Source organism: Phacochoerus africanus, chromosome 8 (assembly GCF_016906955.1).
Source record: "Phacochoerus africanus isolate WHEZ1 chromosome 8, ROS_Pafr_v1, whole genome shotgun sequence".
NCBI lineage: Eukaryota > Metazoa > Chordata > Mammalia > Artiodactyla > Suidae > Phacochoerus > Phacochoerus africanus.
Genome location: NC_062551.1, coordinates 145,144,715 through 145,163,571, shown reverse-complemented (window position 1 = coordinate 145,163,571; position 18,857 = coordinate 145,144,715). Strand labels below are relative to the sequence as shown.

Here is an 18,857-nt window from a genome sequence, read left to right as displayed (position 1 = left end):
TCTCCATTATGGTTTATTACAGGATAGTGAATATAGTTCCATGTGCTATTCAGTAGGACCTTGTTGGTTTATCAATTTTATAATGAGTAGTTTGTATCTGCTAATCCCAAACTCCTTAATTTTTCCCTCTCCCCTTTGGTAACATTGTTTTCTGTGTCTGTGAGTCTGTTCTTTTTGTTGTTGTTGTCTTTTTAGGGCCACATCCACAGTACATGGAGGTTCCCAGGCTAGGGGTCCAATTGGAGCTGCTGTAGCCACCAGCCTACACCACAGCTGGATCTTTAACCTACTGGGCAAGGCCAGGGAGCCAACCCTCAACCTCATGGTTCCTAGTCGGATTGGTTTCCACTGTGCCACCGTGGGAACTCCTCTGTTTTTGTTTTATAAATAAGTGCATTTGTGTCATGTTTTAGACTCCACATTGTAACTGATGGTATATGGTATTTGTCTTTTTCTGACGTAACCTCACTTAGTATAATCCCTAGGTACATCCATGTTGCTAAAATGGTATTTCATTCTTTTTTATGACTAATGTTCCATTGTATATATGGACCACATCATCTTTATCCATTCATCTGTTGATGGACATTTTGATTTCCAAATAACTTGGCTATTGTGACTAGTGCTGCTATGAACCTTGAGGTGCATGTGTCTTTTTGAATTATAGTTTTCTCCAGATACATGCCCAGGAGTGGGATTGCTGGAACATATGACAACTCTAAGTTTTTTAGGAACTGTCATATTATTTTCCATGGTGATTGTACCAGTTTACATTCCTACCAACAGTATGTAGGAGGATTCCCTTTTCTCCATACCCTTTCCAACATTCGTTATTTGCAGACTTTTTAATGATGGTTATTCTGACTGGTGTGAGTTGATACCTCAGCATGGTTTTGATTTGCATTTCTCTAATTAGTGATATTGAGCATCTTTTCATGTGCCTGTTGGCCATCTGTATGTCTTAGGTAAATTTGAACATACTTTTAAATTACTTATTCTGTGAAGAACATTGAAGAGAAAGAGTAGGCACGGATCTCAGGGAAATAAATTTAATGACTCTTTGCCCTATAATTCTAGCTAAATAAGGTTTTCCTCGAACTTTTGTTAGACATTAAGCAATATGAGATAAATTTATTACTCTCACAAGAAAGAGCATTCATTTTTAACACTTCCTGCAAGGCTGATGATAACAACTGCTGTGGATTAGTCAGGACTTCCCCCCCCTTCCCCCCTTTGTCATTCACTGTCCAGGGAGCACTACTGTAAGGTGGCGAATCTAAGTTTGGAAGAGATGAGGCCTAATGCCAGTTTGGCCCAGTGAAAGAAACAAATTCACTTTTTGCTATTCTCATCATTATGTGAATGGTTGACTTAATGTAGAGTTGGCTAAATGTGTCTTTCTGCACACTAACTAGAACTTGTTTGTAAAGTTGAACTCAGATGAGTTCTGAAATAAATGGTTTTACTCTTTCTGAAAGAAGAGAGACTTTGGATTAATATGAGGAACATACACTTAAGCTTTTTAAAGAGAGTAAAAGATCTGGACCCAGAATTAGGGTGGTTTCTTTCAGAACTGAAAGAGATCAAGCAAAGAATGGCATCAGACTAAGCCTGAGCCATTTTAAATCCTGACCAGAAAGTGCAGGTTTAGGGCAAGAACTTGCCTTTGTCCCCAGTTGTGCTTTAGCTGAGTGAACATGAGAAACCTGTTCTACCTAGGAGCTAGTGGTGGTGCCAGTCATTCTGAGTAAGCGTGCTTCGTTAATCTCCTCTGAACACGTATTTGTAGATGGTGGAAATCTATTTGAACGGCTGGGGGTTCTGAGCTCTTAAACAGCCCAAATTACCAGCGCCATGAACCGCTTTGCCATGTGGCCTCGTCACTGTGTTGCTATCCGCATTTGCCTCCAGTGTTTCTAGACAGGCATGTGCATTTAAAAAACATACTATAGGGAGTTCCCGTCGTGGCGCAGTGGACATGAATCCGACTAGGAACCATGAGGTTGTGGGTTCGACCCCTGGCCTTGCTCAGTGGCTTAAGGATCCGGCGTTGCTGTGAGCTGTGGTGTGGGTTGCAGACGCGGCTCAGATCCCACGTTGCTGTGGCTCTCGTGTAGGCCGGTAGCTACAGCTCCGATTAGACCCCTAGCCTGGGAATCTCCATATGCCGCGGGAGCGGCTCAAGAAAAGGCAAAAAGGCAACAGCAACAACAAAATACTATAAACGCAATTAGCTGTGCTTACAAATTTCAAAGTGGCTAATGCTAAAAAGAATAAAACTGCTCACTTAGCTCTCATTTGCCACAATCCTGTGTCCTACCTTTAAGTGAAGAGAGCAGGATGACACCACTGTTGTTAAAGGGGTATATCTACATATATGTACGGTTAGGCAGAACAATGAGGGCCATATGCCAAAAGTAATAGTTGTTTCTAAGTGGTGGGATTATGGTGGTCAGACTCTTACTATATTAAAGGCAGGTCTTCTATGTACCACTTGTCACAGGTGCTATTTTGGTTTTGTAGGATTATTGCCACTCCCACCCCTGCTTCTGATTATAAGCCTCAGGAAGGGGCATGTCTGTTTTCTTCACCATCATATCCCCAAAATCCAAGCACAGTGCTTCTCGCCTTACAGATAACTTTGATTTGTTTACTGAACGCATCTCTTCCAATTGCAGTAACCACTTGTCTCACCTGTTTTTACGAGGGACAGGCCCAAGTGACCACACTGTCGGGAGATGCCACGCTCTGGGTTTTCCTGTTCCTTTGGGGATACATCTTAAATTGTACTTTGCACTGCCTCACCCCCGCCCTTATTCATTTGTAAAGGTGCGTTTTCATCTGGGCACTCCCTCAATTAATGCCATTGCTGATAAAGACTACCAGTTGTCCCGGGTTTGGGATAGGGGGTTGGTTTTTTGTTTGTTTTTTCCAGCTCTGACTCCAAGAGTTTTGAAAATTTTCTTTCTGAAAAGTCTCTGGTTATAGGAGCCGTTGTGGCTCACAGGGTTATGAACCCAACTAGCATCCATGAGGATGTGGGTTTGATCCCTGACCTTGCTCAGTTGGTTAAGGATCCAGCAATGCTGTGAGCCATGATGTACGCATTGCAGATGGCAGCTAGGATCTGGTATCGCTGTGGCTGTGGTGTAAGCTGGCAGCTGCAGCTCCAGTTCAACCCCTAGCCTGGGAACCGACATATGCTGCAGGTGTGGCTATAAAAAAAAAAAATATCTGTTTTAGGAAACTATCTCCCACTGCTTTTGTGTAACCCTATACCTCAAAGTTCTCCCTCTCCCCAAAGCCTGCTGATTTGCAGGTGGGGGTGGAGATGCGAGGGGAGTAGAAGAAACATTCAAGGTGAATGTCAGTGACCTCATGGCTAGCCTGAGTCACCTGGGCTCCACAGAGCGTCCAGGTCAGTTTTTGTGGCTTGAATACTAACAATATCACAGTTCTTGATATGCTTCTCTAGTTGAATTTGGGTAAAGATTAAAAGGTCAGCTGTTGAAAGGTCAACTCATCATATATAGTTAAAAACCTAAGGAAAAAAAAAAGGGAAAAGGGGTGGTTTCCATTGTGGCGCACTGGAGACGAATCTGACTAGTCATGAGGTTGCAGGTTCCATCCCTGGCCTTGCTCAGTGGGTTAAGGATCTGGCGTTGCCATGAGCTGTGGTGTAAGTCACAGACATGGTTCGGCTCCTATGTTGCTGTGGCTGTGGTGTGGGCCAGCAGCTGTAGCTCCAGGTTCCCTCGCCTGGGAACATCCATATGCTTCGAGTGTGACCCTAAAAAGCAAAAAACAAAAAAAAACTAACTCGCACGGTGGTTCAACTGGACCTGTGGTGGCACCTCTGCAGTGCCAGGACTCAGGGTCCACCCCTGGCGCGATGACATGATGGGTTATGGATCCACTGTTGCTGCAGCTGGGGCTCAGTACGATCCCTGGCCCAGGACTTCCATATGCTGAGGGGTGGAAAAAGAAAAACACTAACTTGTGTTTCTGAACCAGTGTCAGTTTATATCCATGCTGGCATTTACTGAGTATATTCTAGTAGGCCACTGGGAAGAGCAGTGGTGATGCTTAGAGCCACATCAATGTTTTTTGTCAGATCTTGTAAATACTCCATTTTAGAACAAATAGCTCAGAGCCCCATAGCGCCCCTGGCCTTCTATTTCCTTATCTCTAATTATACCTCATGCTGTAAACTTCCATTTCAACCAAGAGATGGTCTAAACTATGCACAGTTGAACGACACAGGTTTGGACTCTGTGGGTCCTCTTATTCCGGGTTATTTTATTTTATTTTATTTTATTTTTTTGCAATAAATACAGTATTTGTGGGAGTTCTCATCGTGGCTCAGCAGTTAATGAATCTGACAGGCATCCATGAGGACGCAGGTTCGATCCCTGGCCTTGCTCAGTGGGTTAAGGATCCGGCGTTGCCGTGAGCTGTGGTGTAGGTCGCAGACATGGCTTTGATCCCACATTGCTGTGACTGTGGTGTAGGCTGACAGCTACAGCTCCAACTCGACCTCTAGCCTGGGAACCTCCATGTGCCTCAGGTGTGGCCCTAAAAAGACAAAAAAAAAAAAAAAAAACAGTACTTGTGTTTTCCTTTTACAGACCTCAAAGTTTGGGGGAAGTTTGTGTTTGATTAGAGATCACAATATGTGGAATCCTAAGAACTAGGGTTTGAGTCACAATTCTCCCCAAACTCTTTCAGCTCCCTGTCCTTGAATGAGTCATTTACTAATTACTTTTTGAGGCAGAAATAGCAGTATTCATATTTTCAACTGCACAGGGTAGGGTAGGCACCTCAGCACCCCCAGTATTCAAGGGTTAACTGTACTTTATCCAGAATCCTGTTCAAAACAGCCTTTTTTACACCATACCACCTCTTTCTATCCCACTTGTCCAAATTCGGCCATATTACAAGATTGATTGATCCTCTTGATTTGACTAATGCATTATAGTTTTGTGCTAGACAAGACACTTAAACTGCCCATCTGTAAAATAGGCATGATACAATGCCACTATCACAGGACCATTGGGACTATAAAATTACACACAGGAAAATATTCACCCTCCGCAAAGTACTAGACACAGACCCATTAATGGCACAGGTCCACAATCCCTTATCCAAAATCCCTATAGCCTGAATTTTTCAGATTTTAGGGAGGTAATATAAAAAGACCTATAGCAGGATATAGAACCTATGGTAAAAAACACTTATGTCCACAATAAAATGTATCCATATCCACACAAATTTCAGGTCAAGTATTGCTGCCAAATTAGTTTGGCAATAAACTCAAGAAAAAATTTGATTTTCAGAGCAATGTGGGTTTCAGAATTACAAACTTGTAGTAGCCTTCAACTTTTTGGTACCACTCACTTGGTAGTTGATTCCAGTTTCCATTACTTTGTTAGTGTAACTGGCAAAGAGGCACATAAACAGGAAGCCAACATCAAACCAGCAGAGTGGGCTTTGCTAGGTACATCAGCTACAATAGACGCCTGTACACTGAGGCTTCTGCAAAGCCAACAAGCCCGTAAATGAGGCAGCAACTGGGTGACAGGAGCCTGCCACAGTCAAATGTGGCCCTTCTGAGTGTGAATCTCCCACTCAGCCCTTTGATTTTATAGAAGTTTTCCTTCTAAGGCCTAAAAACCTAAGGCCCAAAATGGAGAAATGACTTATCAAAGTTCAGCAGTCTTAGACTGAGCTTCTTAGACAAGGTCACCTCCCTCTTTTTCCTTCCTGACACATAACTAGTTTTAAAGAATAAGTAATTTGACACTTATTCCACCCTCAACCATTACACCATATTGCTTGTTCCAGGCCTAACAGGAAAGCAAATTCATATGCTACAAAGCAATTACCACTGTCCCAACAATAGGACCTTCCTGTGTCTGTTTCCTCACCTCTAAAGTAAGTATAATAGTAGAACTTAATAGTTTATAGGATTAAAATGTATCAATATGCAAATGAACTTAATTACAAAATAGAAATAGACTCACAGACATAGAAAACAAACTATGGTTACCAAAGGGGAAAGGAAGGGAGGGATAAAAATAGGAATTTGGGATTAACATATATACACTACTATATATAGAATAAATAACCAACAAGACTTACTGTGTAGCATAGGAAACTATATTACAATATTTTGTAATAACCAATAAGGGAAAAGAATATGAAAAGTGATTCATATATATATATATGAATCACTTTGCTGTACACCGAACAAAATTATAAATCAACTACACTTCAAAGGTGTAGAAAAGTAAAATGTATCAATACGTAGGTAAGATGCCTACCTAGCACGTAGCAAATGCTCAGTAACTATTTTTACCGTGGTTGCAGGTGCTCTGTTCCATTGCTACACTTCAAATTTCCTCTTTGGAAAACATGTGGAAACCTAAGATAAATATCTTTAAAATGTTCCTGTTTGGTCTGCTGAAGACGCTAGATTCAGGGGGAAAAAATTTTCACCACACTTATAAAAACAAGAAATAGAAACAGATTTCTTCCTGAAATAACTCGAATCCTGTTTCTCTACTGTGCTTTCATAACCCCACTTGTAAGACGCCATCATTTCTCACCAGGAGGGTACATCCTTCGCTAGCTGATACAGTTAGCTGATCAGGCCCACCCTCTTTGATGCCCACCTATAATCTGCACGGCATCCTCAGTGATCGTGTTATAGTGCACATCCGATCAACAGCCATTCCTTGATTTAGGCACACTGTCTGGCAGATCTGTTTTGTTTGAATTTGAATGCCTTTAAGCAGGCCTTCACTATTTATTGTATCTATTGATTGCATTCATTCAGATTCACACTGTTTACCTGCCTGGCCCCTGGAAGATTTGAATTTGTCGGCTACAGTATACATTCCAGATACTGCAGCCAGCATGATCCTTCTAAAATGAGTAAGAGGCCATGTTTCTGCCTTCCTGTGCTCAAAAAGTGTAGATGTTAATTGGCAACTCTGTCTAGAGGGCCTCAATTCAGGGCGTGTGTCCCTGCACGGTCCCCAGGGGTGCCAGAGACACTACAGCAAACAAAACAGACCAATATCTCTGCCCTCGTTAAGCTTAAGTTCCATCAGAGGAGACAAGTGCTATGGAGATAAGCATGGAAAGGGAAGGGAGTTTGGTGGGTACCGTTTCAGGTAGGCTGGCCAAGGAAGGCCCATAGAGATGAGGGCAGGTGCTATAAAGACATCAAGTTTGTAGGGGGTCCATTCCAGTCAGAAGCAGATACCTTGGTCTGGAATGCTGGAGGCCTGTCTGTCCAATATCTTTTCAGTTGAATCCCCATTAGCCTTTAGGAATCAGCTTAAATGCCATTTCTCCTAAGGAGCTTTCTTTCTACCATTCCCAGATAGAATGGCATTTTTCCTTCTTTAGATTTACACATACCTCAGATAGTTTCATGATTCTGTCATCATTTGCAGATAGCGTTGTTAAAAATACTCATTGAAAAAAAAAAAGTACTTACCTGAAGCATAAGCAGACATGAGGAGGCACTCTGGTGAAGCTCTCTTACTGCATTCTCCTAACACAGGGATGTTATCCTGGAATGCTCTGGAAAGAAAAGATTTTAGAATCCGAGTCCAGATTTTACTTTATCGGCTGAGGAAAACTGAACAAATCCCTCAGCCTTGTTTAACCCACCATCTGTACAGCAGTAAAGCATTGTGATATGAAAACACATGATAAAGGCCCAACTCTGAAAGCATAGTCTAGGCTTTCAGTGTATTATACTGCTTTTCCTTCTTGGAAAGCAAACTGCCTTCCATCACATCCTTGGTGGTAGCTGTTGCCACAAGAGGGCACCATCAGCACAACTGAAAAGCATGGCTGCTTTCCCTTCTCAGATTCAACCAGCCCACCAGCTCATGCCAGCTTTAATTCTGTCGTATGTGAACCTTGAATGAAGAATGCCATTTGTGGCGTTCCCGTCGTGGCACAGTGGTTAAACAAATCCGACTAGGAACCATGAGGTTGCCGGTTCGATTGCTGGCCTTGCTCAGTGGGTTAAGGATCCAGTGTTGCCATGAGCTGTGGTGTCGGTCACAGACACGACTCGGATCCCGCGTTGCTGTGGCTCTGGCGTGGGCCAGTGGCTACAGCTCCGATTAGACCCCTAGCCTGGTATCCTCCATATGCCGTGGGAGCGGCCCTAGAAAAGGCAAAGAGACAAAAAAAATAGAATGCCATTTGACAGTCGTATGATGGTGATGAGCTTGGTACCACCAAGTCTATTACAAGCGGACCTGGAGAAACGAAGATCTAGCGTGGTGGTGAGGAGCAGACAGGTCTTTGGAGTCGAGCTGATGAGAATGTGAATGTGGCCCCACAACCACACTGCACAGGTGTACATCCCTGAGCTTCACCTGTAAACAAGGTTGTGCCAGGCCTCTACTAGAGGCTGAGTGCTGGCCCTGGTGAGCTCAGTCTTTCTGGATGGATGGATGAACAGATGTGATGAGAGCTGCAGGAAGAAGTCCTGGGAGTACCTTGCACTGCTTACCTGCTATGAATACATAAAGGTTCCAACTCTGCACCCTGCCCTTCTCAGGCAGGGCCTCTTCTCTGTTGCTCCCCAGTAACTGAGGCCCTGCTTAACTGAAGAGTCAAGCAAGGCAGTGAACCAGCAAGGGCTGAACAAAAGAGCATGTATCTCACAAATTAGAAAAAAAGTCAAACTAAGGAGATACTTAAAGTTGACTAAAACACATGCCTTAAGGACAGGCTCTTCAACAAATGTTAGCGGAAAAACTGGGAAGTTCCAGTTGTGGCTCAGTGGGTTATGAACCCCACTAGTATCCATGAGGATGCAGGTTCGATCCCTGGCTTTGCTCAGTGGGTTAAGGATCTGGCGTTGCTGTGAGCTGTGATGTAGGTCACAGATATGGCTCTGATCCTGAGTTACTGCAGCTCCGATTTGAACCCTAGCCTAGAAACGTCCATATGCCACAGGTGCAGCCCTACAAAGCAAAAGAAAAAGGAAGAGAAGGAAGGAAGGGTGGAAGGGAGGAAAGAGAAAGAAAAGAAAGATGATATTGCCATGTGGGAGAAAGTGGAGTTGGACCCTTACCTTACGCCATGTACAAAAACTAACAAAACAGATCCACGGTCTTTGAAAAATTTAGAGTTTCCAAATGAGACAGGTTGGGGGGTGGGGGGACGCACTGAGGGTTTGGGACGGAAACACAATAAAATTTGGTTGTGATGATCATTGTACAACTATAAATGTAATAAAATTCATTGAGTAATTTAAATAAACAGATCCAAGACCTAAAATTACAAAATTCTTAACAAGAAAACAGAGGAAAGGCAGGACAATGGATTTGTCAATAATCTCTTGATAGGACACAAAAAGCATAGTCAATAAAAGTAAACATAATCATCAAATTTTAAAACTGTATCAAAGGACAAAAAAAGGCAACCTCCAGAATGGGAGAAAGTATATGCAGATAATATATTTGGTAAGCAGTAAAAATTCAGAATATTTATGAAGAATTCCCTACAACTCAAGAACAACAACAAAAAATGCAATTTAAAAAGTGGACTTGAGGCGTTCCTGTGGTGGCGCAGTGGTTAACGAATCCGACTAGGAACCACGAGGTTGTAGGTTCGATCCCTGGCCTTGCTCAGTGGGTTGGGGATCCGGCGTTGCCGTGAGCTGTGGTGTAGGTCGCAGACGCGGCTCGGATCCCGCGTTGCTGTGGCTCTGGCGTAGGCTGGTGACTACAGCTCCGATTGGACCCCTAGCCTGGGAACCTCCATATGCCGTGGGAGCGGCCCAAGAAATGGCAAAAAGACAAAAAAATAAAAAAATTTTAAAAAGTGGACTTGAATAGAAATTTCTCCAAAGTATGTAAGTGGCCAATAAGCATATGAAAAATACTCATCACTGGAATTCCCGTCATGGCGCAGCAGAAATGAATCCAACTAGGAACCATGAGTTTGCAGGTTCAATCCATGGCCTCACTCAGTGGGTTCAGTGGGTTGAGGATCTGGCGTTGCCATGAGCTGTTGTGCAGGTCACAGACACGGCTCAGATCTGGTGTTGCTATGGCTCTGGCGTAGGCTGATGGCAACAGCTCTGATTAGACCCCTAGCCTGGGAACCTCCATATGCTGCAGACGCAGCCCTAAAAAGACAAAAGAAAAAAAAAAAGCTCATCACTAATCATTAGGGAAACACAAGTCACAATGAGATACTACCTCCCACCCACTAGGATGCCTACTATCAATAAAACAGAAAGAACAAGTGTTGCCAAGGATGGGAAACTGGAACCCTTGTGCATTACTGGTGGGAATGGTGCAGGGACAATGGGAAAGAGTATGGCAACTCCTCAAAAATTAAACAGAATTACCCTATGACCTAGCAATTCCAAAAGAACTGGGAGCATGTTTGCACACCCATTCCTACTGATGTTGTGCCCCTCCCTTCAAATTCATATGGTTAAAACCCTAACCCCCATAAAGCCAGTATTTGGAGGTGAGGCCTTTGGAAGGGAACTAGGTCATGAAGATGGGGCCCTCGTGGTAGGATTTGAGAACTTTTAAGAAGAATAAAGACACGTGAGGATGTCAGAAGATGGACATCTGCCAACCCAGGCGGAGGCTCTTACCAGATGCCAGATGTGCTGGCATTTTTATCGTGGACATCCCAACCTCTAGAACTATGAGGAAATAAACGTTGAAGGCAGTCCATGGCAATTTGTTACAGCAACCCAACTGACAGCTTGGTATGTCTGGCAGTATTATTCGCAAGAGCCACAGGATGGAAGAAACCAGTGTCCATCAGGGGATGAATAGATAGACAAAAGCTGGCATGGAATACAATGGAATATTACTCAGCCTTAATAAGGAAAGAAATTCTGACCCATGTTACAACATGGATACAACCTCAAAGGCAGTCACAAAAAGACAAATACTGTATGATTTCACTAACAATACAAGTTATCTAGAGTAGTCAAATTCACAGCGACAAAGTAGAAGACTAGTTACCAGGAACTCAGGGGAAGGGGGAAAGGGGAGTTATTTAATGGTTATAGATTTCAGTTTTACAAGGTGAAAAAGTTGCTTAACTTTCATAAATATATTGTTGCTTAACAATGTAAATATATATAATACTACTGAACTGTACACCTAAAAGAATCAAGACAGTAAAATTTGTTGTGTGTTTTACCAGTTTTTCTTTTTTAAAAATGCCTTAAGGGAATTTCTGTCGTGGCACAGCAGAAAAGAATCCTACTAGTATCCGTGAGGATGCGGGTTCGATCTCTGGTCTCACTCAGTGGGTTAAGGGTCTGGCATTGCCATGAGCTGTGGTGTAGGTCGCTGATGAGGCTTGGCTCTTGCGTTGCTGTGGCTGTGGTGTAGGCCGGCAACTGCAGCTTCAATCCAACCCCCTAGCCTGGGAACCTCCATATGCTGCTGGTGTGGCCCTAAAAAAAAAAGCCTTTAATGGACTTCTGCTACACCAGTTGGGTATACCATTAAATCCCAACACTCTTCATGGAGTTAGCGTTAGATCCCACAGACTCAGGGCTCAGTCTCACAAGACTGTTCCCCTAACCCATTTTCAATGCAAATCATAAATTCAGATTGTTAGCTGTGCCTCTGACCACAGCTACAAATCACACCCTCTCCTCAGGCTTGATTACTTTGTTTATACAGAATGGCCCACAGAATTCAGGAACACAGTTTACTTACAAAAGTATCAGTTTATTATAGAAAGGATATTAGCTCAGGAACAGCAGATGGAAGAGGTACAAGAGGGCAAGGTGAGTGGGAAAGGGTGCAGAGCTTCCACGCCCTCCCCACCAGCCCCACCCTCCCGGCACCTCTGCAGGTTCAGTAATCTGGAAGTGCCTGCATCTCCTGGCTTAGGGGGTTTTATGTAGGCTTCATTATGTGGACATGATTGATTAAATCACTGGCCACTAGTGACTGATTCAACCTCCAGCCACTCTCCCCTAGGCCCTCTTCCCTCCACTTGGGAAGTTCCAGTGGCTGAAAGTTCCAGTATCAATCACTCAGTGGGTTCCCCTGGCAACCAGCTCCCAGCCTTAGGGGCTTTCCAAGAGTCACCTCATTAACATAAACTCAGGTCTAGTTGAAAGATGCTAACATTGAAAAGACACCCATTTCACCTTTAGGGCTCTGGAGCTATAGCAGGAACTAGAAACAAAACCAAATACTATAACGTAAGGTGTTCCCATAGCTCTTATATAAAAAATTACACATGCGTGCACACACACAGACACACATACACACACATGCATGCACGCATGTGCAAAAATTACAAGGGTTTAGGAGCTATGTACCAGGAACAAAGACCAAATATATATTCCTATTAAAAATCATACTACCACAATGGTAAATGTATTATTACTGGGCCTCAATCCACAAACCTGGATGCCATCCTCTTAAATTCGGACAGACGTATGGCTCTTGACCGTCTCTGTAGGCACTTAGAAATTTTAATACACATGTTGAAGAAAAAGTTATTTATTGGATATCTTTACAAAAATATTTAGGCACATAATTTTCATATTTATGTCACCTGACTTACATATCGCAATCCTCAGTACCTTTTAAAAACACTAAAATGGTCATTTGGTAAATAGAATCTATATTGAAAAAATACTGTGATAGGCCAACGTCTGTAGACAAAAAAAATCAGTTGATCATCAGCATGAGAAAGAAACATTTATGAACAAAATAATCTCTAAAAACATTTTTTGTGAGACAAAAATCTAACCAGTAGATTTCCCTTTAAAAAAGTATTTTCAAAAAAGAAAGCTTAAAAAGAAGACCCACCGTAGAGTATCTCCTCATTCCACGATGAAGGGGCATGGTACGAAGAAGAAGCAGGAGATGGGTTTAGAGAACAGTGATGGCGCCAGAGGTTCACAAAGACCAGCGGCTGAGATGAAGCTGGACTCAAGCCAGCACGAAGTTAATGCATTTAATCAGGAGAAGGGGAGAGCGAATGTCTGACCGACCCAGGGGCTCCTTTAGGGTGGCCAACGGAAACCTGTAACTGAATCACCCTTCTGAAGTGTCGTTGTCTTCCTCTAAGATAGAAAATAATTTTTCTTTTTTGAAATGTATCAAAATATGCAAATACTTTTTTTTTTTAAAAACAGGTGGAGGCACCTGCACCACACAAGAGCCACGATTATATCAAGTAGGTATTTTTAAAAAGACCGTGAACAGAAACTGTTATTTAAAATGCATTCGAGAAGCAACAAAATAGAGGGTCGCATTTTAAAAGGTAATTTACACTGCCCGGGCCTCTAGCATTGAAGGAGCGCAAATTAATAAGAGTCTTACTCTTTGCCTCTAGTCTCACCATGAAATAAAGGACAGTGACATTTGCTGAGTGCCTAATATGTACTAGGCATTGTGCTGAGTAGTTTGCATCTGTTGTCTCATTTATTCTGAATGTTATTATTCCCCCCCCAGGGAAGGACAAGTCAATTACAGCCCTGTTCATAGGAAGAACCAACATGACACAGCCCTGGGGAGGCAGGATACGTGCAGGCGAGGCAGGAGGGACCAGACTACGGGCACAATTCTAACAGCCTGGCACTCAGGGCTAGAGGACTAGTGTGAATCTCCTTGGACTAAAAAAGTGCTTCATTCAGCTCTGTGGGGGAGACACCCCTCGGCAGCGACGCTGACAACTGCGCAGGTAGCTTTAACTCATAAATCTGCTTCTTTTTCTCAACTAGAGTCTGGCTAAAGAATTACACATTCCTGGAGAACAAGATCCATGTCCTCTTCATCTCAGCTGCCCCAGAGCTTAGCATAATGCCTAGCATAAAACAATCTTCGCTCCCTGATCAAAACCATAATAGCAAAAGCAAAGGCAGGCCCGCCCCAAATCCCGGGCACTATTCCAGACGGATCCAAAGTGAAACTCTCCTGTTCTTTCCAGGAAGACCCTACATCAGTATCACTGATGAGAGCTTTCCACGCATTCCTGGCACATAAGGACCTCAGAAAGCCTGCAAACATACTTTCCTTTCTTAACCTACAGGCACGTTGGATCCTGCTAAGGACTGACTCATAGAGGCAACAGCCATAGAAAGGAATTTTAAAAATCATGGGCCATTGAGCCATGTGTTGCCTGGCCAACCAGGGTTATTCAAAGTAATCTGGCACGGACTGGAAAACAGACTGGCCAAAGAGGACTTTGCTGTGCCTGACTCAAGAAGAGGAGCCAGTGGTCACAGAATGCGGCTTTCAGGATTCTCACCACAGCTCCTTTGTCTCCAAGGGCAAATGAAGGATTTAACTCTATATGGCCTCTTTGTCTCGCAGGTGGTAGCTAACAGGCCAAAGAATGCTTGTCTTATAAGATGCTGGAATACCAGGTAAATCTTTTCGTGTTCTATAATCAAGCCTGCAAATCGACTTCAACATGGTTGGCTGGGAGTTTCGGCATTGTCACTGCCATGGCTTAGGTTTGATCCCTGGCCCATGAGCACAGCCAAAAAAAAACAGTTGGCCAGTCTATTCAATCTCCCACTTCCCCAGGCTTCTTCCTCTCATCTTCAAATGCTAGTAGCGGGTGAAGCAGCCACCAAGGAATCAACAGGGACAAGGACGAAGCTTACACTGCTCTACTGCTGCGAGTCGGTCAGAAAGTTCAGCACAGGCCAGGGGCCCTGAGGTCATGTTCATTTAGCGAATCTATAACCATACATGATTTCCTCAAATAACCCTGGAGAGATGGCAGATTTTCAAGGGAACCTGATCCCCAAGAAGCTCAACCCCTGATGGGGTTCTGGCCCAACACCTCTAAATGCAACCGAAGGCCTTTCATGCTGAGAAATTCTACCGCACAAACTACTTCTAACATCAAAGCTCCCTCCTTCATGTGGCTGATGGAAGGAGGAACAGAACTGCTCAAGTCAGCTCCCATGGCAGCTTTTCACTGTCGCCCGGCAAAATCCGGCGGTGGCAGGTAAAGTTCATAGCCAGAAGTGCCTGTCACCTGAGGCCAGCCTGAAAGGGAGATAAAGCTCTCGCCTGCGGAGTGACTCCCCCTGATCTGCAAAGCCTGTTCCTCTTCAACTCCATATTCAATCAACCAGCGCCTCCTTGAAAGACTCAAGCTAGCTCGGCTGGCACCCCCATTTCCTCACTCCCTCAGAGAAGAAGAGCAGTTGTCAATGGCAACATGGTTCCGGGGAAAAAAACAGGAATTTTGACTTATCATCAAGTCACCTCACTTTCTCTGAGTCTTGTTTTCGTATCAATAAAAATAGGGACAATTAGACACCATAAAATATCTTGCACAGAGTATCCTTTTCTCCCGGCTTGAATTTTCTCAGCTCACAAAATACTGGAAACCAAGTTACAGGGAGCCTGAAACTTAGGAGTCAACATGAGGCTACTTCTAAGGACCCAGCACCAAGGGCCAAGCTTTGATGCCGACAAACTAAAGGAAGGGAGATATACGAATATGAAAATGACGTCAACACGATCCTTTTTCAAAAACAGAAAGAAATCAAAACCTTCTGGGTCTCCCGTTGAGGCATCAAAACATGAACTGCTTAGGTCAACAATGCCCAGTAAACTGCAAACCCAATGAAATGGAAGCCAGGGTTTGTACCCACACAAAAGTACCCAACCTCTTGCACACTGACTGCACAGCTGCCTGAGAAAACACGCACCTCCAAAGTCAACAGGTGTCTTAAGCCAAGTCACACTACTGTGTGTGAGTTAACACACCCGACTCACCCAGAGAGGCAACTCAGGCAACGTCCACCCACAGCTGCTCTCGCAGGAGGCAGCCCAGCTCCCGAGAGGAGGGAGGATGTGTAGGAAGTGACCAAGAGATGTGGGACGGAGGTGGGAGGGTCCACGAGAAAGAGGAATGCTGCTCCGTTTAAGCAGAAGGGAAGGTGTTGGTTCTGACACTGCTGCTGCCAAAGTCCGAGCCTCCACAATGCAGAAAATCTCAACTGCCTTTCCTCTCAAACCAAGGCATTCAGAAATGGAAGACGGAGCCGTGTGGATTCCAAGAGGAGGAAAAAGAGGAGCAACCAAACCCAGAGGCAGGAAGCGTGGTGAAAGAGATGGTGCTCACCTGCTTGCTGTTTTTCCCGGAGAAGAAAGGCTGAGCTGCGAGGTTTACGACGGCAGCGTTCCCCGTGCATTTGAGCTACAGTGTAGGATTCAGTTTCACATCACTCTGGGCTGAAGACAGAGGCTTTTAAACCTACTCCCAGACCTGCGCTTTCTGAGAGCTGCAAAGTTTCCATGACTTGTTCATCGTCACCACGTCTTCTGAATAAACCAACAGAGCTAAATTCTCGGTGTCACCCTTGGTCACTACAGCGGAAGTGAGATCAGGCAGCTACTCCAACAGTATCCTACCCCCAGCACGGAGCACAATGCCTGGCATGTATCACATACTCAATAAGCTTTAGTTGAATGAGTGACTCAGATGAATAAAAGAGTAAAAAAGGCCTACTTCCTCCATTCCTTCATCATCCCCACCCCACCCCACAAAGAGGGAACAGGATATTTTCAAGGAACATACGCTGCTCATTCCATGAGTTCTCAGGGAAGCCAACGTGCAAACCCATACACAGCAAAGCCGCACCTGTTTCTTTAGTGCCAAAGGTGTCATCTCTGGCGAGAGCAGTGATGATATCTTTATGAAGAAAATGCAATCGCTCAGAAAGAAAATTCAAAGCAGAGGAAGTCAGATACTCAGCTGCGTTTCCAGCAAGAGGAATGCGAAGCTGCCTCCAGACACAGCAATGGTGCGACTGATGAGGCTCCGGCTGGAGCGCTTTCTATCTGCAGCTCCCAGGGACACCTGGATGATCAAGCTATGGAATAAACTATTTTCAAAACATGGATGTTTCACCGTCAGCATCGAAGAAAAATAAATTAAAAAGCCCAGTACGTTTTCCAGTCTGATATAAATTATTTCAAATGGCATATTTAAAAGAATCAGTTGTAAGTTTCTCTCATAAGATTTAAAAAGGCAGCAATCAATCCTCGGATTGTACAAGTGCAAAGAAACGGTATGTCCTCCGTAACCAAGACCCCTCCGTATCTGTGTAGGAAATGCCAGTGTCCCGAGCTGATCATAAACTTGGCCGAGGTGGCTGAAGCAATCCTCAGGTCATACTGCTCCTTTCCCCTTATTGTCCAGCTTGTTACTGGCCTCTGACTGTTTGCTCAGCTGCTCCTCAGAGAAAGTGATATAGGAATACACCAGGCTCCCAGCAATACTGCAAAAGAGAAAATCGCCATCAGGGAGGAAGGAAGGAAGGGCAGATATAACGGAGACCAGGGCAAGGGTGGGAGCTGCCTTTATACCTCAATAGCACATAAAATTAAAACATACAACAATTTCATCAACCAAACTAGAGACATTGCTGCAGCGTGGTATTATCCACTGTTGTTGATGCTTTGGGAAAATGAATGTTTGTACATACTTGCCAGCAGGAGGACCAATTTTTTTTTTTTTTTTGGTCTTTTGTCTTTTTTTAGGGCCCCACCCATGGCACATGGAGGTTTCCAGACTAGGGGTCTAATCGGAGCTACAGCCGCTGGCCTACACCACAGCCACAGCAACTCGGGATCCGAGCCGCGTCTGTGACCTACACCACAGCTCACGGCAATGCCGGATCCTTAACCCACTGGGCGAGGCTAGGGATCAAACCCACAACCTCATGGTTACCAGTCGGGTCCGTTACCCACTGAGCCACGACGGGAACTCCAGGAGTGCCAATTTTATACAACTTTCCTGGAAGATAATTTGCTGAAATAAACACCTTACAATTCTGCTTGTCCTTTGATCTAGCAATCTACTTCATGAATGAACTGTATATATATCTTCAGAGACTTGTAGACAAAGTATTTACCACAAAATTTATAACTGCAGAAAATTAGCTAAAGGATAAATGTCCTTCAGTAGGGAATCACATAAATTCATGTAACAGTATACCAGGCATCCATCGAAATGACATAAAATGAAAACCGGCAATGACATCTAAAATGAAAAAATAACCTCACAAAACATTAGAGACTTGCCCGATCCCATTTTATCGAAATGAACATAAACATGTACGTCAGTATACATCAGGAGTTCCCGTTGTGGCACAGCGGAAACAAATCTGACTGGTATCCAGGAGGATGCGGGTTCGATCCCTGGCCTCACTCAGTGGGTCGGGGATCCTAGACCGGCAGCTGAAGCTCCGATTCAACCCCTAGCCTGGGAACCTCCATATGCCTCGGGTGCGGCCCTACAAAATAAATGAACATGAGAATAGAAATAAGTCTGGAAGGAACAAAACAAGAATATATTAACAATGATTACTGTGGACAGTGAGGCTATAGGTAATCTCTTTTCTATTTGTATTTTCTATGTTTTCAAAACTAATCATCCAAGACAAAGAACTATTATTTTTTCATACAAATAAAAAACTGTCTCCATCTGTAGGTGAATACAGAGATGTGGGGAGATTCACAGAGCTCGCTTCTCTCCACCTAGAGTCAATTCACAATGAAAACCGCACCATCTGCGCCCTCAGCCTCTGAGTCGCTTGTTGCTTCCCCTCACACTTGTCAAATCACACCGACCACCAGGAGGGTTCGTCTTTGGGGACAGTGATTACTCTTTTCTACTCTCATGTGGGGTCTTCAAGCCCACCTGGGCTGCAGCAGCCTCCTGCCCCCAAGTTTTAAACAAAGAAAGCTGGAGGGGCTCAGAGAGCTGACACGCTGAACTGCCCCCAGCCCTCCCACCAAGCCTGCCACCCAGGACTCCCTGGGGTCCCCAGCCGGCAGCCTGGT

At 44.1% G+C, this 18,857-nt stretch overlaps 1 protein-coding gene across 2 annotated transcripts in view; it reads right to left on the bottom strand.

The window, feature by feature from the left end:
* Positions 1-16,960: 16,960 nt before the first annotated feature.
* Positions 16,961-18,857, bottom strand: part of SLC35D1 (solute carrier family 35 member D1) — a 59,534-nt gene continuing 57,637 nt past the window's right edge. For both annotated transcript variants that reach the window (XM_047788733.1, XM_047788734.1), the window contains one exon: positions 16,961-17,290. In XM_047788733.1, the coding sequence (XP_047644689.1) occupies positions 17,182-17,290 (109 nt within the window). In that variant the 3' untranslated portion in view covers positions 16,961-17,181. The remainder of the gene's footprint in view (positions 17,291-18,857) is intronic.